The 21,755-nt window shown below is 56.6% G+C and overlaps 1 protein-coding gene across 1 annotated transcript in view; it reads left to right on the top strand.

The window, feature by feature from the left end:
• The window catches only part of COL18A1 (collagen type XVIII alpha 1 chain), a 48,466-nt gene that overhangs the window by 21,833 nt on the left and 4,878 nt on the right, over positions 1–21,755 (top strand). The window contains exons 6-35 of the mRNA XM_090272177.1: positions 1,814–1,890; positions 2,256–2,375; positions 2,762–2,788; positions 4,061–4,123; positions 4,230–4,316; positions 4,676–4,729; positions 4,880–5,038; positions 5,872–5,934; positions 6,847–6,873; positions 8,889–9,020; positions 9,633–9,695; positions 10,688–10,714; positions 11,504–11,539; positions 12,061–12,132; positions 12,438–12,473; positions 12,750–12,839; positions 13,385–13,414; positions 13,500–13,526; positions 13,821–13,883; positions 14,226–14,294; positions 15,225–15,251; positions 15,448–15,501; positions 15,842–15,916; positions 16,802–16,879; positions 17,434–17,476; positions 17,718–17,780; positions 20,348–20,391; positions 20,563–20,685; positions 21,386–21,539; positions 21,624–21,697. Coding sequence (XP_090128303.1) covers positions 1,814–1,890; positions 2,256–2,375; positions 2,762–2,788; positions 4,061–4,123; positions 4,230–4,316; positions 4,676–4,729; positions 4,880–5,038; positions 5,872–5,934; positions 6,847–6,873; positions 8,889–9,020; positions 9,633–9,695; positions 10,688–10,714; positions 11,504–11,539; positions 12,061–12,132; positions 12,438–12,473; positions 12,750–12,839; positions 13,385–13,414; positions 13,500–13,526; positions 13,821–13,883; positions 14,226–14,294; positions 15,225–15,251; positions 15,448–15,501; positions 15,842–15,916; positions 16,802–16,879; positions 17,434–17,476; positions 17,718–17,780; positions 20,348–20,391; positions 20,563–20,685; positions 21,386–21,539; positions 21,624–21,697 — 2,057 coding nt within the window. The remainder of the gene's footprint in view (positions 1–1,813; positions 1,891–2,255; positions 2,376–2,761; positions 2,789–4,060; positions 4,124–4,229; positions 4,317–4,675; positions 4,730–4,879; positions 5,039–5,871; positions 5,935–6,846; positions 6,874–8,888; positions 9,021–9,632; positions 9,696–10,687; positions 10,715–11,503; positions 11,540–12,060; positions 12,133–12,437; positions 12,474–12,749; positions 12,840–13,384; positions 13,415–13,499; positions 13,527–13,820; positions 13,884–14,225; positions 14,295–15,224; positions 15,252–15,447; positions 15,502–15,841; positions 15,917–16,801; positions 16,880–17,433; positions 17,477–17,717; positions 17,781–20,347; positions 20,392–20,562; positions 20,686–21,385; positions 21,540–21,623; positions 21,698–21,755) is intronic.

The following is a 21,755-nucleotide window of genomic DNA, read 5'->3' on the forward strand; positions in this document are numbered from 1 at the left end:
GCGTGAGGGACGCACGCCCCCCTGTGCTGTGTGGCCTGGGCTCCCAGTCCAGGGGCTGTCTGTGCATAAAGTATGGGTCTCAGTTCTTTTGATTTTGGCTTACGTATGTCCAGTTTTTCTAGCTCCATTGATCAAAAAGCCTGTCCTTTCTCCCACTGAATTGCCGTGGGGTCTTTGTTGAGAACCAGTTGACTGTCCATGTAGGCCTGTCTCTGATGCTGCTTGGGTCCGTGGGTCTGTCTGTCGGAAGGAGACACACTCACTGCCAGCTGTTCCTGCAGCCTGTGCTAAGGCTGGAGGTCAGGTCTGTACATCCTCCAGATCTGCCTGCCCATCATTGACAGGACTGCTTTGCTGTTCTCTGTCCTTTGCATTTTCTTATGAATTTTAGAATCAGTTTGTCAATTTCTATAAGAAGAGTCTGCTGGAGTTTTGGTTGGAGTCCTGTTGAATCCATAAATCAGTGTTGAGGGAGCGGCTTGGCGATCTCATGAGTACTGAGTCTCCCAACCCAGGAACAGAAGCCGTCTCCCTGTACTGAGGGCTTCACTTTCTCTTCTTTTGGCAATGTCTTTTTTGTTTTAAATGTTTGCAGAGGCAGGGGTTTTAAATTTGCCTTAAATCATGCTGATTCTTAGAATACATCCTTGGAGGTTTCTACCCCGCACCGTCAGGGAAAGCGGCTGGGCTGTTCTCCTGTGGCTGACTTGTGACTCTCAGGGGGTCCTAAATGGGGGAGGGGGTGTGGGACTGCTTGGGCCTCATCTACCTGGGCACCTCCAGGAGGCAGGGCTCCGAGCAGAGGGTCGGGGGTGGTTGGCCCCCGGATGGAGTGATCACAGATGCCCACACATGGATGCAGCTTTGCTTTCTGCTGGGAACAGGGCGAGTATCCCCCAGAGCTGGACAGTGTGAGCTCCCTTGGGAGTTGTCTGATCCACATTGGGCTGAAAGGCCTCAAGTCCCATCCAGTCCCCAAGCTCTGCTGCTGTGCTGTCCCCAGAGTACCAGTCAAACCCCAGACAGGCTCACACATGCCTGTAAACTTCCCTCAGGAGACAGGGCCTCTGCAAGTCACCAGGTGCCTGTGACATTTCAACGGAGCGTGAGTCCTGCGTGTTCTGATTGACTCAGTGATGCTGGAGTGATTAGGTGAAAGACTTTGGGGAACAGCCTCAGAGTTCACCCACAAACAACATGTCAAACACAGGCGGGGAGGTGCCCACCCTGCACCCAATGAGGAAATTGATAAATGGGAGAAGCAAAGAGAAGGGCATTGGGTGGGGGCAGGGCCACACGCAAGCACTGCAGTGGCCTGGGCTTTGCTCTTCTCTGTGTGGTGGTGTTTGCACAGCCCTGGGGACATGGCTGCTCAGGCCGGGGGCTGATTTGGCCAGAGCTGGCCCCTAGGCGGGATCCTTGATGGGGACCTGGTTCCCCCACTGTCACCATTTTCCAAAAAGAAGCCACATAGGACCTAGCTGGATAGTGGGGAAACCTGAATCAGGCTGTGTGTTAGGTCACTGTATGTGACAATGCCGGGTTTCCCAACTGTGACCATCAGGTTGTCAGACAACATACTCATTCTTGGGAGACATTGGGAGACATGGCATTCTGGGGGGAAGGGTCATGATAATGCAGGGGACTCACAAGTGACTCGGCAAGAGAAGTGGAGTGTGTGTGTGTGTGTGTGTGTATGGGAGTGTAAGGGTGTGTGTGTGTGAGAGCTCGAGTGTGTGCTTAGGGGGCGGGCAGCAGAGACTGGGCCATCGTTCAGGGGCCTGACCACTGTCCTGCCACCTCCACCCCCCAGCTCATACCCTTCCTGGTGCAAATACAGTCACCACTTGGGACGGAAGTGTCCAGAACCCTGAGGATAACCTTGAAGAGGTGAGACCCCCTCCCCGACCCCAAACCGCGAAGGCTCCAGAGCAGTCATTGCCTCGGGTTTGCTCACTGGTGACCCAACCAAGCCCCGAGCCCACACCCTTCCTCTCTGTCCCTGTGCCTGGTACGTGGTGGGCATGTGGGCATGGCTGGGAGACTCTGGCCTAAGCATGAGGAGCATGTGGGCAGGGATAGGGGGACAACTGGACAGATCCTGAACCCTGTGCATATCCACTCACGTCCCCTGTGTGTGTCCACCTTGCGTGTCCCTGTGGTACGGAGCCCAGCCCAGGCCATAAGAGAGTGTGGTGGTGGGTGGGCAGGTGTGTATGTGGCACCCCCCAGCCTGTGCCCTTTCCTCTTCCCAGGGTCTTGCAGGCCCAGTGGTGCAGAGCCCCGATGCACGGCCTATTCCTGGGCCTCAGGGACCCCCTGGGCCCCCAGGCCCACCAGGGAAGGATGGCACCCCTGGAAGGGACGGTGAGCCAGTGAGTACATGTTTCCCCTCGGTCCAGCTGTGGGCTAGGGGTTCGGACAGGAAGGGAGAAGGATGCAGAGCAGCCGGACCGTGGACACCCTGGAGGCCCCGGGGTGGGGTGCACTGTGTTTGCTGCTCCGGTCCCTGTGGGAGAGCTGGAGGGTGTAAGGGAGGGTGTCAGGGAGGCTGCGGGCAGGGCCGGCTGAGGCCAGCCCACTGCAGATGAAGGCAGTCAGACTTTGGGTGGAAGGAAAGTTCTTCACCTCCACGTAGACGGCCTTCCCACAGGAGTCCGGCCTGTGGGGGGTGTGGAGCCCAGGGGCCAATTCCACGGCAGGCGGGATGGGGACAGGAGTCCTCGAGTCCATCACTAACCATTTCTCTTGCATGTTCCAGGGCACCCCTGGGGAAGATGGAAGACCCGTAAGTTTGCTTTGCTCCCAGAGCCAGATATTATCTTTGACATTTGTATAGGGCCCTCGGGGCTTTTTATCCTATAACAATCTTTCAGCTCAACATAGTGAAGAGATTTTAAAATGAAGCCATCTGGAAAATGCAGCTTAACTTTGTTAAGGAAATGCAAGCCTAAAAAAAATACACGCCTAATGGTTGGTAGGACAATCTAGTGCCTATGTATTGAGACATTTAGGCTAACAACCAGGGCACAAAGGCATAGCTTCCAAATTTTTAGAGGAAAAAACACGTCACAGGGGAACTGAAGGCTTCCCACAGCTGGGAGGCAGCATGACACGCGCAGCACAAGATACATTTGCAGGGTTAGTGCAGACTTGTCCGCGGTCTCAACAGATGTAAGTTTTTATTTTAAAACCCTTAGTTCGGAGCTTAAAAAATCAACAAATACTAGTTCCAGGAAACACGATAAAAGGACACAAGAAGGTCACAAATAAAGATTTGGGAAGCTACAGACCAGCAGACAGTAACAGGCAGGAGGGGCTGTCGTGTGACAAACCCTAGACACGAAAGACTCAAGTTAAAAACGTTCCGACAAGAAGGGGAAGGGGTATTTTCTGTTGACACCTGAACGACCCCTAATTAACCTTTTCGTTTCACAACGGATGGCAAAGCTTTACAAGATTGGTAAGGTGGACGAGGAAAGTAGCTGATGCCCAGTGGTGGTGGGGCTTCCGCAGAGCAGGGGTGTGCAGGCCTGCACCTGTGTTGGGGGAGGGTGTGTGTGTGTGTGTGTGCGTGTGTGTGTGAGATTCAAGATTCAGTTAACAAGCTTGCTCTAATAGGGTGCATTAGCGTTGCAGTTTCTAGTCTGACAAATCCTGCGCAGTCTTCCAAATGCACGTGGACATTCAAACACCTTAATAGTCATCTAGGCCATGAGGGCCTGTTGCCCACTTACCTGGGTAGCACACACGCGGCACGCACCTGCACACCTGACGGGCAGAGCCCCTGCTCCCTAGTGAGGATGTCCACGGGTTGGAACACCCAGCTCTGGGCAGATTCTCCCGAGCACGGTCTATTAAGATGGGGTCACGTGCAGAGCCCCGGGTATCCGAGGTGTCCACCTCTGGTCCCACCTCAGGCTCAGCTCTGTCCTTCCCTCAGTGCTCTATATGGGAGCAGGCGTTCAGGGCGCAAAGCCACAAAGCTGCACGGCCGGTGGCTCATGGTGGTGGGACAGAGGTACCTTCTCCCTGACTGAGCTGCCTGCCCATCTTTTAGGGTGACATTGGGCCACAGGGCTTTCCAGGAACCCCGGGAGACGTGGGCCCCAAGGGCGAGAAGGTGAGTCTGACCTGGCTGAGAAGGTGGGTGGGCATATTGCCATTTGGACCCCTGACCCACAGTGGGGCCATGTTCCCTGGTGTGATGGGGCATCTTCTGTTCCCAGGGGGATTCTGGGGTTGGGCCAAGAGGACCCCCAGGACCCCAAGGGCCTCCAGGGCCACCAGGACCCTCCTTCAGACCTGACAAGCTGGTGAGTCCCACCTACAGCCTCTTCCACCATGGGAGTCTGCCCGCTGTTCCAAAGAAGGGGCCTTCCCACCCCCTACTTGGCCCAGGGCCGGCTGTGGGGCCTCGGGTAGAGCTGGAGCCCTCGGGGTGGTTCTAGCCCTCAGACAGGCTTCCCTTCAGGCTTCTTTCACTCATTGGGGATCCCGTGTTCACCCTCTTTGCTTCCTGTCGTCAACGTCTTGACCTGGTGGTGACATGGGGCGGTGCTTAGGGTACAGCATAGTAGGGGCAGGTAGGCCTGTGTCCTGACCTCAGGTGGGGCCGGGGCTGGGCGGACAGGTCTGGGCTCTGAGTGATGGGTGTCTGGGCTCTTTCCCTCAGACCTTCATTGACATGGAGGGGTCCGGGTTCAGCGGTGACATGGAGAGCCTTCGAGTGAGTGACTCTCGGCCTGGGTGGCTGCTGCCCCACTGTCCTCATGCGCAAGTGAACCAAAGTGGGTGGGGGCGGGCAGATCAGGTAGGGGAGGGCCTGTCCCTTGGCAGATGGGGTGTGCATGACTGTTCTGTGTTTTTCTGTGTCCAGGGCCCGAGAGGCGTCCCTGGCCCCCCGGGGCCCCCCGGAGTCCCAGGCCTGCCTGGAGAGCCGGGCCGCTTTGGGGTGAATGGCTCAGTCATCCCAGGACCTGCCGGCCTTCCTGGTGTGCCTGGGCGAGATGGACACCCAGGGCTCCCCGGCCCCCCAGTAAGACCTGGCTCCCCTCTGCTGCGTTGGTCCCCAATAGGGTCAGCTGGAAACGGGGGAATACCAAGTGTGTGGGCCTCTTCGTGTCTGGGCAGAAGTCCCCCTCACAACCTCTGTCCTCCTCTGTCCTCACCACTGAGTCCTAGGGAAGGGAAGCTCCCCCATTCTGGTGGGGGGAGCCTGGTAGTTGTGGGCACTGACCCGCTGGGTGACTGTACGTAATGCCATTTACCTCTCGGCCCTTCAGTGGTCAGCTGACTTCACAGTGGTCGACTCCAGGAGTGATTCTCATGGGATCGGGGTGGGCCCCTCTGCCCAAGACCAGGGTCTGTGAGGAGCCCACATTTGGCCAACTCCGAGCCTGGCTACTCCTCTGTTCCTGGCACTGGAGACACAGTGGCCTGGTGTTGCCCACAGAGTCACTTTTGTAATAAGGTCACAGGAACCAGGTGCACATAGCCTGGTTTTCACTTGATAACATACTCTGGATGTGGAATTCACCAGAATGTGAAGTCATTCTATGGGCAGCACGCTGTCCCACTTTAATGAAAGTCCACCCCAACATTGTGGATAAGGCTGCCTTCTCAGTACAGGTCCGCTGATCCTCAATTTGATCAGCTACGCAAAAAAAAAAAAAAAGTTTAAAAACGGAGCAGAGCAGCATGAGACTTCTGACCTGTGTTACTGTGGGCGGGGTGCGGTTCTCCTGTGAGCCCCAGGATTCCAGCGTATCCTTGATTCTCAAGAAGTCTATAGACACAGATCATTGGCTGACTTGCCACTTCCTCAGCTTTCGAGTTCCCTCGGGCCCCACAATGCTTTCTCTCCTCCAGGGACCTCCAGGTGCTCCAGGAAAAGATGGGCAACCAGGAGAGACCGGCCAGAAAGGGAGCCTTGTAAGTCACTTCTCCAGGTGTCTGGGGTGGACGTGATTTAGAACCACATAGTGTGGCCACAGAGTGACTAAACCCTGGATGTGGGGTTTGGCCCTGGTGACCTCATGGAGGAGAAATGCCACAAGGGTGCCACCACGTGAGGTTGTGGGTGGCTTCCCTCCAGCAGGCAGACACCATTGCCAATGTCCTCACAGTGCAGCAGCCGGGGCCTTGGGCTCCCTGGGGTTTGCTTAGAGCCCCAGCTAGCTGGGGCTCATGTAAAAACTCAGGACCTCATTATCACTATTTCTTTAAGACAACTGGCCTAATGACTTTTGAAGAATACTGACACTTCATTTGATTTGGATGTTTTTATTTCAAACTTCAATTTTGGGTGCATCGATAATGGAGGCATTTTTGAGGCTACACAAACCTGTAACTGGGGCCATGGTTTCCTCCTGGTTTTCATTGATAAATGGGGCGGGGGTGGGGTGTGTGTCCACCTACAGCCACTTGGAGACACTTCCATGTGGCACCTTCCGTGAACACCTGGCTGCTTTTGGCTCAGCTGAGGGGGTGCGTTTTAAGTGAACCACTCTGTGCTCAGAGCTCATTGCTTTGGCCAGCCGAGCTAGAAGGACTCCTGGGGTGACTCAGTTCTGGCCCTCCAAGGCTGAATCTCCCCTGGAGCCTCTGTCCCCACCTGAAACGGGGGCAGTGGCCGGAACAGCCAAAGGTATGCCAGCGCCAAGAGGGGCACTGGACATCTTCTGGCAGCAGCGCTTAGGCATCCCAGGTCCCAGGTCCAGGAGAAGAATGAAAATCAGAAACAATTAAGTCCCCGTAAATGGGAACAGTGAGTGAAACTGCATGCTTTTCTCCTGTTGGCTGCATATTGTTCTGTTTTTCTAGTAACCGTTCTCTTTCCTGCAGGGCAAAGCGGGCACCCCAGGACCTAAGGTACAGACACACTTCCAGATCTGGGTTGGCTGCTGGGTGGAAGTAACCCCCACCCCGCCACAGGGGAACAGAAGTGGGCAGGCAGGCTGGGAGCAAGTGAGCTGTCCTTGGTGCTGATTATGGGATCTGGCCCACAAGCCCTGGCTCTTGTCCATCCTGCCAGGAATTGTCCAGGCAGCGGGCGTCACGTTTGCCCTTCAGGATCCAGAGTGGGTCCCTGATGCTCTCACACAAGGGAAGGCCACCCAGTGCAGGGCCTCTGTGCTGGGTCTGTGCCACCCCGCAGCCCCCACAGCTGGCCCCCAGGTCTCCATGAGAATCCAGTCCATCTTCAGGCTGGACAGGGTCGGCCTAACTGGAAACTTCCCCAGCACATCCAAGGAGTCAATACCAAAAGATACTGCCTGGAGGTGGCAAAACTCCAGGCGTGGGGTCTGCTAGGAAACCTGTAGGGGGACATGAGGAGGAGGGTGACAATCGGACCCGGATGGAAGGAGCCTAAGGAAGAGATGAGCTCAGAGTAGACACGTGTGTATAAACATGTGTCCACACATGAATACAGGTCTGGGGTGGGTGAGGAAATTCTGTGATGGGATCACAGCTGGGACAAAAGTCAGATAAGATTCCTACATGCGCCCGGATTCCAGCTCATGGAAATGACTGAACACCACAGTCAGATATTCACATGAGATAACTCAGACTTTTTAAAAAACCTCAGGTAATGGGAATGTGACATCTAGGTCCCTACAATGTAATTACAGCCTGTGTAGGAAAGTGGGGGCGGGGGGGCGGGTGTGAAACTACATAGAGGTTTCAAAGAACAAACTTGAATAGGAACTTTTTAAAGATCAAAAATTAAAGATATTTTTAAATATAAAAAGATGAAAGGCACTAAGATGAAAATCAAGAAACTGAAATGGAAGATTCTAGTAAAATCGGCCCTTGGGTAAAGTGGGTGGTAAAAAATAAAAACCATTATATATCTGTTAAAATAAAAACAGTGAGCAAAGCTAAGATGTAACAGGATAAGCCCCATTGGAGCTGGTGGTAAAAGATGGGTGGAGACAGGTGAGGTTCAGCGGAAGAGCAGCAGAGGAGAGCTGGGGCTCCGGTCCTGACCTGTGGGGTACCTGCAGAGGAAGCGGTGAGGGGATCCCTCCTCCCTGGAGGAAGGGGAACTGGCCCAGGTCGGAGCACAGGGCTTCCGGGAGGGCCCTGGGAAGAGAGGCTGTTGTCTGCGTCCCCCAGGCCATTGAAAGGTGGCCTTCCTGCCATCAGACAGAACATGCTGCCAGCACAGGGATTGGTCATGCGTGCCCATGGCCATGGACCAGTGGGCTCGGTGTCTTTCACAGCCCATCCAAAATCTGGTCACCTCCATTGATAGTTGAGGGAGCAGGCTTGGTTACAAGGGGGTGGCTGTGCCTAGCATGGCCTCAGCATGAGGGCCTCCCTGTCTTGGGTCCTGTCCTGTCCCTGCTCCCTTGCACTGGGCTCCTGTCTGGCTCTTGGGAGCCTCAGGCTCTGAGCAGCAGGCCTGCATCTGAGGCTGAAACCTCGCATTGCACCTGCCTCCCTAAGGCTGTGTCTGTGTCTCCCCACCCCAGTCTGCAGTGACAGTGGGGTCCCAAGCCTCCCAGACTCACTCTAAGCCCCCCTGACTCCTTCCAGTAGCCCCCTTCCCCATCACTGACCACAGTGCCTCCCAGTTCTCCATCCCCATCCATGCATGGTGCACCCTAAACCATGAGCGGCTCGCTCCCCTGGAATGAATGTCTCGGGTGTGTGTCTGGTTCTCGCTCAGTTGTTTTGTTCTTAAGTGGATGAGATCCTCTCGTAAATTCAGAAGAAGAGGTGCAATTGGGTTTGCTTGCTTTGTGGCGTGTTATGTATCCCTGTGTAAAAAGATTTGTAAGGAAGTGTAGGTGTGTTGGGGACACAGTGGTTGCCTTAGGGTTCAGCGGACACCCACCCTGATGGCCGAGAGTGGTGACCTCCTCTCTCCACCTGTGCAGGGAAGCAAGGGAGATCCTGGTCCCATTGGTGCTCCTGGGCAGAACGGCTTGGCAGGAACCCCTGGACCAGTGGGACCCCCAGGACCGCCCGGCCCCCCTGGGCCCCCAGGACCAGGACTTCCTGCAGGGTTTGTGAGTATCAGCTGCTCCTTGTCCCCAAACAGCTGGGTCTGGGCCCCACAGCTCCCTCCGGGGATCCCACACCGACTGCTCCATGGTGAAGCCCCCACAAGTGAGCCGTGAGTGGCTGGGCAGGCGCAGCAGGGCAGGTTGGCTGACCTTGCAGCACCGTGAGTGTGAGTGTGTCTCCTGAGTCACATCGCTGCCTGGACAGTGCCTCCTGGTGGAGCCATGGGCCGTGGGAGGGAACAGGCGCCCATTTCCACAGATGGTCGCTGCTCAGGGCTTGTGTCCCATGAGTGATGCTGAAGGGTTGGTCCAGGGACCAGGGAGATAAAGTAGAAACTGAACACCGTCATGCAGCCAGGCCCCTGACATGTGTTCAGAACAAGAGTAAATGACCTTAAAGTTAAGAATGACTGAATGGGTGCCCACCCAGCAGGTCCCTGTTTCTAGCCAGGCACTTCTTATTTGAGGATCAGGTTGGCTGGTGGCAGGTGACTCAGCCCTTGGAGTCCACCCTGCTCAGTCATGGCCAGAGCTCCACCTTGGGCTATTGCTGGCCTTGGGGAGGGTCTCCTTCTATATAAGAAGAGACGCAGACCTGAGTCGTGTGCTCTCCAGGATGACATGGAAGGCTCCGGGGGACCCTTCTGGCTGAACGCGCGAGGCGCTGATGGGCTACAGGTACTGCCTGCAAGTGGGCTTGGTCAGCTCTGGGGTTGGGGGTGGAGGCACCTTGGGCATGGGGCATCTCTAGGTCAGGCCCCAAGTGGGGACCGGGAGCAGCACTGCAGAGCCAGTGGGGCCACCTGAGTCCAGGACACCATCCACCCTGGGGGCTCCCCCACATGGGAAGACACCCCTCGTGGTGGTGATGAATGCATGGGGGGGGGGGGCGGCATAGAATGAGCCCTGCAAGATGTGTCTTTCTGGGAAACCTTAGTCCCTGGGTTCTCCCGCTTGGTGCCTTGGAAGTGTCAGCTGGCTAGAGGGGGCGGCGGGACAGGTTTTTCCCTTCTGAGCAACAGCAGCGAGAATTTCCACTTGGACAGAACTAAGTCCGTAGTCCGCTAGGACGGCTGGACCGGCCCGACGCAGCCTTTCCTTTTACGTGTTAGAACGCCTCAGCTCCTGTCAGTGGCAGTTAGCTGCGCTGGCGTCACGGGAGGTGTGAGCCATGAGGTGACAAGCATCGTTGGCTGTGACACAAAGGCGGGGAGGATCTTGTGGGCAGAGGCAGCGCGTCCGGGGGCACAGGTCCCCTCTTCAGGGTCCCACGCCCAAGTGCACAACTTTAACATCCCTTACTTTCCAGAGGGGTCAGTGGGACTATTTCAGGCCTCAGAGGTGAGGCAAGGTGAGGTGAGGTGACCCTCGGAGGGCACAGCGGGCCTAAACTGGCCCAGGAGCAGCATTCCATCTGTTCAAATGTGCCTATTTTGGTGAAATAAAATGCGTATTTGTTTGTGTTGGGGTGGTCTGGGGTGATCTGAGCTGATTGCCTGGACGGGGCTGGCTTGGGGACTGACATACCCCCTGCCCCTGCTTTGTGTCCTGTTTGTGGGGCTCCAGATGCTGCTGCTCTGGGGAGGGCTTGTGTTTTCTTGTGGGAGGGAGAAGCTGTCTCTCCCAGCAGGACCCAGCTCTCAGGGCCTCTTCCCTCTCTGCCCCCACAGGGACCGCCCGGCAAGCCTGGAGTCAAGGTCAGTGCAAGATTAGTTAGCAGGTGTCCCTGGCGCCCTCCCCCAGCCAAGAGTCAGTTCCTGCTTCACGCCCCCAGTTCTTTATGGGAAATGTGGGGATTACAGTCACGCACGCTGACCCAGAGCCTGCGTGTTGGTGTGGGAGGGTCTGGCCCATCTTCCTAAAGCCAGATGACCTGAGATCCCTGGCCTCACGCTTCTGAAGTGTGTGCAGTCTCGGGGAGAGCAGGTGCCCTGGAGACCCTGGGGTCTAATCTTGGGCCACCCCCACGCACCTCCTGAGCAGGTGTCCCCATCCCCACGGGTGGGGAGGGCAGGAGGAACCACCAGCAGGGGTCCCCCGTGGGGCCGCCCTGTGCTCCTGCTTTCCCCACATGAGTTCCAGGGTGAGCAGGGCCCACTGTGGGATCAGCCCCCTGTCTCCCACCTCTTCCTTTTAGAAAGTTCTGCTTTGATTTGCAAACCTTGGGGACATTTAAAAAGTTGAGTTTTTAGACGTATGTACTTAGTAGCTTCCTTAAAATGTAAAAAAGTAGTCATCTCGTAGAATGACATGATGACATGACCTCCAAAGCAGCCCTGGCTGTGTCCTTATCATGTGGCTGACCCCCAGTCATCCAGGCCACAGAGTCCCTACACACATTGCTCTGTGTCCCCAGGACACAGCTTTGAGCTGGGGGAGGGGAACGGTGTGAGAGGCCACCTGAATCACCCTGTCCTGCCTTTCTCCGGGGATGGCCATGGGGTTGGGCTGGCCCAACACTCACAGAGCCCCTTCATCCACTTCAGGGGGATCCTGGAATACCTGGGTCACCAGGGACCAAGGTAAGAACCTTCTCTGGTCTAGGAAATCAGCAGTCTTGATTAGCCCTGGTCTGGGGGCAGAGAGAGGTCCTCGGGCTGAGGCCAGGAGCCTCGCCTCGGCTGTGTCCCATCGGTCCAGTCCCCTCTGAACCTCAGTAACAGGGGCCACCCTCCAGGCCAGGCGAAGCATCATTGCTCCCCTCTCCCCTGGTTTGTCCTTGGGCCATCCCAGCCCTGTCTTTATTCCTTAGAATTTAAGACCTACTTGTCCCAAGGTGCTCACCCCGAGGGCAACAACCCCACCCCCACCCCAGGTTTTCCTCCTCCTCCTGGCTGTGCCCTAGAAATCATCGGAGCCACCCAAGTCCTTTGACCCCTCCCCTGACCCCTGGTCCCCAGCTCTGTCCTGCCCTTCCCGCCTCCTAAGTGCTTCAGGAACCTGAGGGTGAATGATTCTTGGTGTAAGTCCTAGCCTGTCATCTCCCCAACACTGGATCTCTGGGCCGTGTCTGATGCATGGCCCTCTCTCACGTCCTTTGTAGGGAGAAGTTGGTGTAGACGGACCGCCCGGGTTTCCTGGCCTCCCTGGCAAAGAGGGTGTGGCCGGGGCCCAGGTAGGTGACTGCCCAGCGCTACCCGGGTCGGGGGGTAACACCCCGAAGGTGAGACCTGGCACCCCAGTGTGTCTCTTGGGAAGTACCTGAAGACCCCACTCCATGGATTGACTCTGGAGTCCAGGCTGCCCGCAGGGGTTGCCTGTGGTTGCCTGGCGCATAATCCCCCCACTACGCCATCTGCTCAGTGAATGAAGAGCTCTCCATGTCTCCATTCAGAGCAAGTCCCAGCAGACTGGGGTGTCCTGAGGAGGGGGAGGGGCCGTGCTCTCTTTATGATGAAATGTTTCTTCCTGTCTCTGCAGGGACCAAAAGGAGAAAAGGGGACCCAGGGAGAGAAAGTGAGTGGGTAGAGGTGGGGGCTTGGGTGCATAGGTGGGTTGGCGGGTGCCTGGCCACCTTGGGGTCTGTCCTCTGCCCTATGTGGTCTCGGAGACTTGGGGGGAAGACCCTTAAGTCTGGGGGCTCGGGCTGGAATGGGGGCTCTCAGGGCACCTCCTCATATCCTGTGGACACTGGGAACCCCTCCCAAGTCCTTGGTGGTCCCAGCCTGAGCCACTGTAACAGTTCTTCCCTGACGAACACCCGAAGTGATGGACTTGGGGTTCTTCTTCCAGGGCGACCCAGGGAAGGATGGAGTGGGGCAGCCGGGCCCCCCCGGGCCCCCCGGAATCCCGGGGCCTGTCATCTATGTGTCGGAGCAGGACGTAAGGACACCGCATGGGTGGACACATGTTCTGCCTGGACCCCCAGTGCTGATCACAGCCAGTGCAGGGTTGACCCCCAATTGCCAGGCGCCATGCTCTGATTCCAATGCGGGTGACCCCCAAATACATCAAGGTTTCCAGTCTGTCGGTTCTGTGGGGTTTCTTGCTGTCGAAGCAAGGCCTTCCAGAACGGCCCTGTTGGCAGCGCCTCCCATTTGTCCGAGTGTCAACCCCTCCAGATTCTGAGATGTCCCCTCTGGCCCCCAATGCACAGCACAGGGAGGTGGGGGCACTGGTCCTCTGGTCCCAGGGTCCCAGGTGGTTCTGCGGGTCAGGAGTCCGGCTCCCAGGAGCGGCTTCACTTTTCATCTGAGGGTCCTTGAGACACAAGCCAGAAGGACCATTGAAAGCAAAATTCTGTCCCACGTTTAATTTCTGGTGGTGTTCTGCTGGTCTTCATGACAGTGACAAAATGAGAGTGGAATTATGTTTGTAAATGTGGTTTTCTTTTTGTGATTTTTGTGTTTCTGCTGCCTTGGTGACAGAGGGCAGCGGCCATGGCCCATGGAGTAAAGGTACGTGCTGGCCTGTCTAGAGCGCGGGCTGCCTCCGCCGTGCCGGTCAGTGTCCCCCAAGTGATGCTGTCACTCTTTCCCACAGGGCCAGCCGGGGTACGCGGGCCTCCCCGTAAGTAGCTCAGCCCCACACCTGCCCCGGTGGGGAGCGAGGTTTCCATGTTGTGAGGGAGCCCAGTGCTGGGCGGGCACCTGCGAGTCTGAGGAGCCTTCTGACCCCTTAGCAGAAGCCCCGGGGGTCTGGCATGGGGGTCTCAGGCAGGGTGGACCAAGCCCTTCTCTGCCAGTCACTGGTCAGGACCATGAGGCGGGCGCGTCCTTGGCAGCCATGCTGGGGGAGAGTGAGCGGCCATCGCAGGGAATGGCTCACTAGTGTGGCCCCTCATTCCTGCCTGTCTCCCTGCAGGGACCAGCCGGACCGAAGGGAGACATGGGCTCCAGAGGCCAGCAGGGGCCCCCAGGATCCAAGGTGAGGGGCTTGGTGCCATCTACTCAGGGATGACCCCCTTTGTGACCCTGAGGGGCAGTCCCAGTCCACCTAGGTGATCACTTATCTATGAGGGGACCTGGGAGCTCCCTTGGCCCACCCAAAGCCTGTGAGATTCTGACATGGGTTCTCCTCTCAGTCACTTCCCTGTGACCTGCGCGGTCCCACCAAGAAGCCCAACCACGGAGCCCCCAGAAGGGCAGGCCTGTTCACACGCGCCTGTTCTGGGGCGTTGGCATGGACGCCGAGTTGGGTCTTTGCTGCGGTGGGTGCGAGGGCCCTCTCTCCTGGCACTGGCCTCCCTGATGCGCTGCTTTGTTCCAGGGCGAGAAGGGTGAGCCGGGCACGGTCTCTGGCCGTGACGGCACAGTGCTGGCCCTGAAAGGAGCCAAGGTGAGGCAAGGGGCCTTGCTTTTCACCCTCTGTAGAGCTTCAGGAGTGTGGTTCCCCGGGGCTGTGGAGCGAGCCTGGGTGGGGGGTTGTCCAGTTCCTGGCCATATATGAGAGCCCTGAGCAGGGTTCTGGAACCTTCCACAGCCTTGGCCCCCTTGCCCTTCCTTGTCTTTTCCTCTTTCACAGCCACTTTGGGAGAGTCCTCAAAGCCCCCAAGCCTGTATGCTCAGATGGGCCACAGCCGGGCCTGCCCTGCCAGCTGAGCTTGCCCTACACAGGGGCTAGGGCACTGAGGGCCACAGCCTGGTCTCACTTGCATGGAAAGGAGCCCCTAGCTTTGCCCAGAGGGAGCTGCCCTGTCCTGCCATGTCTGGCTGCTCCTCAGCCTCAGGCTGCGGCTGGGGCAGAGGTTCTGGCCCTCCTTCTTCAGGAGGGAGTAAAGCATGGCTGGGGTCAGGAGTGGGTCCCCTGCCCCGCTCAGATGGCCCTCCAGATAATCGCTTGAGTGACTCTTGGGGGGAATAGCTGGACCCAGATGGGATGGCTGTGGGTAGAGGCCTGCAGGGAGCCCGGAAGCCCCCAGGGTTGGGGATGGACCATGAGATCTTGGACTGCAAGCCCAGAGAAAACTGTGCCAGCCCTATCTGGCATCACACCTGAGGTCAGGGCCATCCATGGTGACTCTAACCAGGACACTGCAGGGCAGCCCTCCAAGCTTAGGTCCCCCAGGGTGCACCCCATCTGTGCACCCTGGGATCAAAACTCCACTCCAGCATCTCTCTGTGGCTGTTTACATCCCTCCTCTGGTTGTTAGTGCTTAAGTGCTGCACAGAAGGCATCCAGATGGGCACAGGGATCCCTTGGGGGGATACTGGGGCAGGGGAGGAGGTGACCTGCGGCCACCTAACAGTGCTTCTGGTTTCTGTTCAGGGGGAGCCTGGCTTTCGAGGACCGCCGGTGAGTAGGCCCACACTTCCCTGATGTACACCTGCATGTACTGCACTCTGAAAAGCACCTGTCACCACCTGGCTATGGAGTAGCATGAGTGACCAGAGTTTAGACCCCAGCTTCATGTTTAAAGCTCAGGACAAGTGTTGGTGGGAGACCAGAGCAGAGTCCATCTTTGCTCACCTGAAACGTGGCCCCTCTGCAGGGTCCGTACGGACGGCCTGGGTACAAGGGAGAGATTGGCTTCCCTGGACGACCGGTAAGGATCGGGGGTCTCTTGGTACGTGAAGGGAGCAGGCAGAGTGCCCGAGGCCCATGGAGGCTGTGGGGCCCAAGGAGAATGGGCTGCCATCCTCCCCACTGTCCTTCCCGCAGGGTGGCCCCTGACTGAACCCAGCCTTCTTTGGTACATAGACGAGGAGTCCTGGCCCTGCTTATGGGCAGCGCACACCCCTAGGAGGCCCTGGGTGGGATGGGCCTGAGGGCTGGGGTGGTATGAGGCTAGAGGTGGACTGGGTCCACCCTGGCGAAGACCGAGATGGCTGCTGGGGCCACAGCCCTGGCCAACACCCAGCAGTCCCCCCTACTACTCTCCCCAGGGTCGTCCTGGAATGAATGGATTCAAAGGAGAGAAAGGGGAACCGGGAGACACCAGCACTGGATTAGGTACAAGGGTGAGTGTCCTATAAGGGTGGACTGGCCACAGCTGGGATACCCAGCACATGGAATGGCCTGGCTGGAACAGCCTCGGTCCCCACTCTCTGCTGGTCTTCTGATGCGCAGACCTCACACACACTCCACCCACCGGGAACAGACGCCTTTTCTGGGAAGGGCATCCAGGTTGGCGTGGGTTCTGAGCTGTGGGGTTCTCTTCCCTCAACGCCACATTATAACTTGCAGTAACTCCGCCATCTGTTGAGCCAAGGGTTTTATTTCAGTAAAGTCAGCAGGATAAGGCATTTGTAGCCATTTCTACCTGAGAGTCAGGGCTGGCTTCTGACCTGCCCGGCACCTGGAGGCCCAGCCCGAGTTGTGTTGTCCCCTCCCCACTGTGCATCTGGGCTCAGAGCCCCGCCGCCCCGCCCTGCTCTCTGCCCCAAACTCCCGTGAGCCCAGCCTGGTGGAGATGGGGGTGCTGAGCTCAGTATTCCAGGCAATCTGCTCTTCTGATACTTCCTTTGCTGCTGGTTCCTCATGGAGGCTTCCCCTTTGGTGGACTAAAGCTGGGCTGTTCTGAAGGATCAGGAACACAGGGCAACATTTTGCAGGGTACTGATGCAGAGGGAACGATAGGTCGCATTTGTCGGTGAGGAAGAGGGGCCCTTGAGTTCTTTCCTTGCTGTTGAGTTTTAAAGGCGGCTTTGAAATGGCTGCGCATGTGCCTCTGGTTGGGAGCGTCCCACCTCTGGTTCTGCTTCCAGTTCCTCCTCCTTGGCCACACTCAGGCAGTGGCTTGGGGAGTGACCACTGTGACTTGCTGAAATGCTGCTGTCCTGGCCAGAGTCGGTGGCCTTGTTGTGAACATAACTGACCAGCGCTTTCTCCCCCCTCCCCCACAGTGTCCACCTGGCCCCCCAGGGCCACCAGGGCCCCCTGGGCCCCCAGGCCTTCCCAGGAACCCTGCCTATGACAGCAATGTAAGTTGCCCAGCACCCGCTCGCCCTCCCCAGTCCTTAGACAGCGTCCTCATTTGCTGCCGCCTTCCCCTCACTGACCCCCACTGATCGCAGGGAGGGACAGCCCAAGTCATGGCCTCAGTGTAGGGGAGATGGGGTACTTCTGGGAGGGAGCCAGGTAGTGGGACCTGGGCTGCCTGCCTTGGGGGCCACAGTTGGAGGGAACACAAGCTCCCAAGGGAAGTGCAGGCTGGGGACAGGGATAGCTCTATCTGAGCACCTGAGCACCAAGCCCATGGTCCTTGGGAGCGGGGGACAACCTCATTCCATGAGGCTCAGGTGTGACGTGAACTCATTCGAGTGGCTTCTCACGTCATGACCAGAGCTTCTGATGCCAAACCCTGTGACCTCCGTGCACCCCTTCTCATGGGGTGGGGATGGCTGAGGCGTAGAGGGTGCCTGTGTGGCCTCAAAGAGGGTGCTAGGGCTTCTGGGCTCAGGGACCCTTGGGTGGGTAGTGGCCTTGATTTTCAGAGCATCTCCCTCAAAAGCCACCTTTGGCCCGTTCTTTGCAGGCATTTGTGGAGTCTGGCCCTGCTGGGCTTCCGGGATTGCCAGGTGAGGGTTCTGGGGCCCTGGGAGAGCTTGGGATGGGCAGCCTTATTCAGGGGTGCTGGATGTTCCAGGACTTGGACTCCCTGCTCACTTAGCTCTGAGGCAGCATGAGTTCTGGGGACCTAACCATGGATGAGAGTGGACACAGTGACCACCTACTTGCAGTCCACAATTTAGACTTGGCTTCAGAGGCATCTTCCTCTCACACATTCAATAATGGGCACTGGGGTCTCTGTCCCTCTAGGGCACCAGGGGCCGCCTGGACCAAAGGGTGACAAAGGAGAAGTGGGCCTGCCTGGACCACCAGGTGAGAGTGCTCTGGGTGGCCCTGGGCTGAGGGGCTGGGCTTGTGGCTATTACCCCGCCCTCTGGGAAAAAGGAAGCCCCTTCCTAGCTCACAGGGCCCTGACAGCACCTGTGGAGCTGGGTCCGGACGGTGAGAAAGAAAAAGGAGCAAGAACAGGTAGAACAAATAGAAAATAGGGAGCAGAATAGTTCATTAAAACCCAACTCTGCCCTGGCTGGTGTGACTCAGTGGATTAAGTGGTGGCCTGCAAACCGAAAGGTGGCAGGTTCGATTCCTGGTCAGGGCTGATGTCTGGGTTGTGGGCCAGCCCTAGTTGGGGTTGTGTGAGAGGCGCTGATCACTGTGCCTCTCACATTGACGTTTCCCTCCCTCTTTTTCTTTCTCCCTTACCCTCTCTAAAAGTAAATAAATAAAATATTTAAAATAAAATGGGGCTCCTTAAAAAAAAAAACAAAAAACACCCAGCTCTTTTCATTAAGTGCCTTAAACATGAATAGGCTAAATACTATAAAAACACAAAATTCTCAGTGGGATAAAAACAAAACTATATGCTGCTTACAGGAGACACTCCCTAGACATGAAAGCACATGTGTGTATGCACACACGAGAAATCAGACAAGTGTGTCTCAAGGCAGAACCATTGCCAGAAATAAAACACGAGTAAAGACAACCCACTAAACAAAAGGAAAATACAGCAAGTCCAAATCTGTCTGCACTTAACAGCATAGGTTCAAGATATAAAAAGCAAAAATCAGTAGAACTAAAAGGAAAGACATGACAGCCATTCATCACAGAACATTGTACCCTGGCTCTCAGTAAGTGGTGGGATCAGCAGAGAAAGGACAGGTCGGTCAGGAGATGGAGGATCCAAACAGGTGACGACCTGGACCCCAGGTCCTGGCACCAACACAGAAGACACAGCCTGTTCACCACGGAACCACGCCAGGCAAAAGCAAGCCTGCAGGTTGGGAAGAGGTGACATCACAGTCTGTCCTCTGATAACAGTGGAAGCAGGTGACCTACACTGAAGTTGTAGCTGAAACGGACCCAGATCTGGAGAAACCACAACCGACGCTACAAAACCAGAGCTGATGGATAATGACCCCGGCAGTGTGGTGGGTGCACTGAGGCCCACTTGCAGCCCTCACTCTGCCCAGCATGGCCTTGCAAGAGTGGGAGCCCCACTTGACACGAAAGACCCAGGACAGGAAGCCCAATGGTGACAGCGTGTGAGCTGGGCTGCCTTGGGCAGAGCCTGTTGCTGGGACTCCCCCCCCCCCCCCCCCCATGCAGGGCGTCACCTCAGTGATCCCACCTTCCAGCTTTATCAGGTTTCCAGGGGAAAGGTCATGGGAGAAGGTTAACCCAAGGTCACTTCCCCACCTGGAAGGAAAAGGGGTTTTGTTAACTATGTTACAAGATCACAGCTTTAGCTTGTACACATTTCTAAGCATCCAGCTCAAGAAGTTAGAAAACAAAAAGCAAATTTAACTTGAAGCAAATAGATGGGAAGAAATAGCAAAAATGAGAAGTGAATGAAAAAATATATATAATAGGAAGCATCAAGAAAGTCAAAAGAGCAAGTTTGTTCTTTGAAAGGATTAATAATACTAAGTGCCCCTCGCAGGACTGGCAAAGGAGAGGAGCCTCGTGATCTTGGGAAAGGGGCTACACTGCCCTCTGCTGGAGAGTCATGGGAACTGACACCCGCCATCCTCAGCGGGGTGCGGGGCTCCCCATTCTGGGCCCAGGCGGGACGTTGTGGTCATCACTGCGGGTGCAGGACCTGGCCAGGGGAGAGGCAGGGAGGGAACACACGGTGTACATTATTGGAAAGGAAGAAATAAACCCACCAGTTTCACAGACAACTTGGTTTTGATTGTCAATCCAACAGGAGCTACAGATAAACTTAGAATTAGTAAGTCAATTCACCAAGGTCATGGGGGCACTTTACAAAATCAATGACCAGTCAGAAACCAAATGAAATTTTAAAAAGCTACCATTTCGAAAGGCATCAGGTTGGTCATTGCCAGAGGTGGGTGTGGGTGGAGGGAGAGTTGGATGAAGGGGGTCAAAGTGTACAAACTTCCGTTTAAAAGATAAATAAGTCCTGAGGATGTTCCATACAGTGTGGTGTCTGGTTAATACTGCTCTACAGTATATTTGAAAGTTGCTAAGAGACTAGATCCCAAAAACTCTCATCATGGAGAAAAAATATTCTTTTCCGTGTTCATATGAGATGATGGATGTTCAGTAAACTTACTGGGGTAAACAGTTCATAGTATGTGTACGTTAAGTCATTACGTACACCTTAAACTCACATAGAGCCGCCTGTCAGTCGTATCAACAAAACCGAAAGGAAAAAACAGCGCCAATAACAAAAATGTTCTCCCAAATCAAGTAACTGGGAATAAATGTAACAAAATAAGCAGAGGATCTCTACACAGAAATATAGAAATTGTATAGAAAGAAATGAAAGAAGATGTAGCCAGGTGGGGGGAGGGGCTGTACATGCAAGATGCTGTACATTCGGCTCACTGAGGCCCCACCCCAAATCTCTCCTGTAGGGCAGTTCCCGCTTGACCTCTTGCAGCTGGAGGCTGAAATGAAGGTGGGTGCCACCCCTTACTGCCCCGCCAAGTGCTGCCCTCTGCCCTGGCTTGGCTTTGTGGGGACTCATGGGATGCAGTGAAAAGCCTGCCAGGCTTGTGGGGGTCAGCGCCCGCCCCTCCCGACACCAGCGACGAGCTGGCCTGACTCAAACACGCATTTTTATCCACAGGGGGAGAAAGGTGACCGAGGGGACACCGGGCAGAAAGGAGAAAAGGGCGAGTCTGGCGGTGGCGGATTCTTCGGCTCCAGTGTGCCTGGACCCCCTGGCCCACCAGGCTACCCTGGGGCTCCGGTAAGTCTGGACCCCAGGCCACCCAGTAGGTGCCCACGCCCAGACCCAGGCCTGTTCCAGAGCCTGTGTTCCCCAGAGGCCACTGGAGCCAGGAGCCGAGGGCAGAGCCAGCCTGGCTGTGAACTCCTGATGAGGCCCACAGGCTGCACCCTGCAAGCGGGGCCCCAAGGATTCCCATCCTGATTCTGCCCCTACTAGGGGGCATGGGGCAGGCTTGGTGGGTGCGCAGGTACGGCCTCCACCAGGGTGGGCACACTGACCTGGGAGTGTCTCCAGCTGGGGAGGGGGGACAGGGTAGGGTCCTCACCCAGCCCTTATGCCTGCTCTCCTCCTGGCACTGTTCCTCCCAATCAGGACCGCAAGTCCCCTCAGGGAGACCTATCTGCCCTAAAAGATTCCAGGAAATAGTGGGCCCAGCTTCTGCCCAGGGGTTGGTGGGGATTAAGGGCCCTCAAGGGTCACCTCTTTGTTCAGGGGCTGCTGTGGTCCACATGCTGGGATCAAACCCCAGCAAAAGGGGACACATGGGGTGAGGGGTAGGGTTCTCCCAGGCCCTGAGGCATGAGTGGGGAGGTGACATGGCTCAGAGGCTGGCTTCCCTGCAAAGGCTCTTGGGAGATGCAGCCTAGCCTCTCCAACTTAAGTGTCCTTGGCCTGGGGACTTAACTGACAATGCCACATGTCATCTTGTCCACCCCAGGGTCCCAAAGGAGAGAGCATCAGGGGCCAGCCTGGCCCACCTGGACCTCAGGGACCCCCCGGCATTGGCTACGAAGGGCGCCAGGGGCCTCCTGGGCCGCCTGGGCCCCCAGGGCCTCCAGGGGCCCCTTCCTTTCCAGGCCCTTACAGGCAGCGTAAGTCGGGCAGGGCGTGGGGCTGGATTCTAGCCTCGTACAGCTGGGGCCGGCACGTGCCCAGCCCTGGGTTCTCTCTTACAGCTATCAGCGTTCCTGGGCCCCCAGGCCCGCCTGGACCCCCGGGACCCCCCGGGTCTATGGGTACCTCCTCAGGGGTAAGCATCCCCCTGCCCCTGCCCCTCACTGCCCAGGTGCTTGTCCAGCCACCTTTCC

Source organism: Furipterus horrens, unplaced genomic scaffold (assembly GCF_987537825.1).
Source record: "Furipterus horrens unplaced genomic scaffold, mFurHor1.1.pri manual_scaffold_1, whole genome shotgun sequence".
NCBI lineage: Eukaryota > Metazoa > Chordata > Mammalia > Chiroptera > Furipteridae > Furipterus > Furipterus horrens.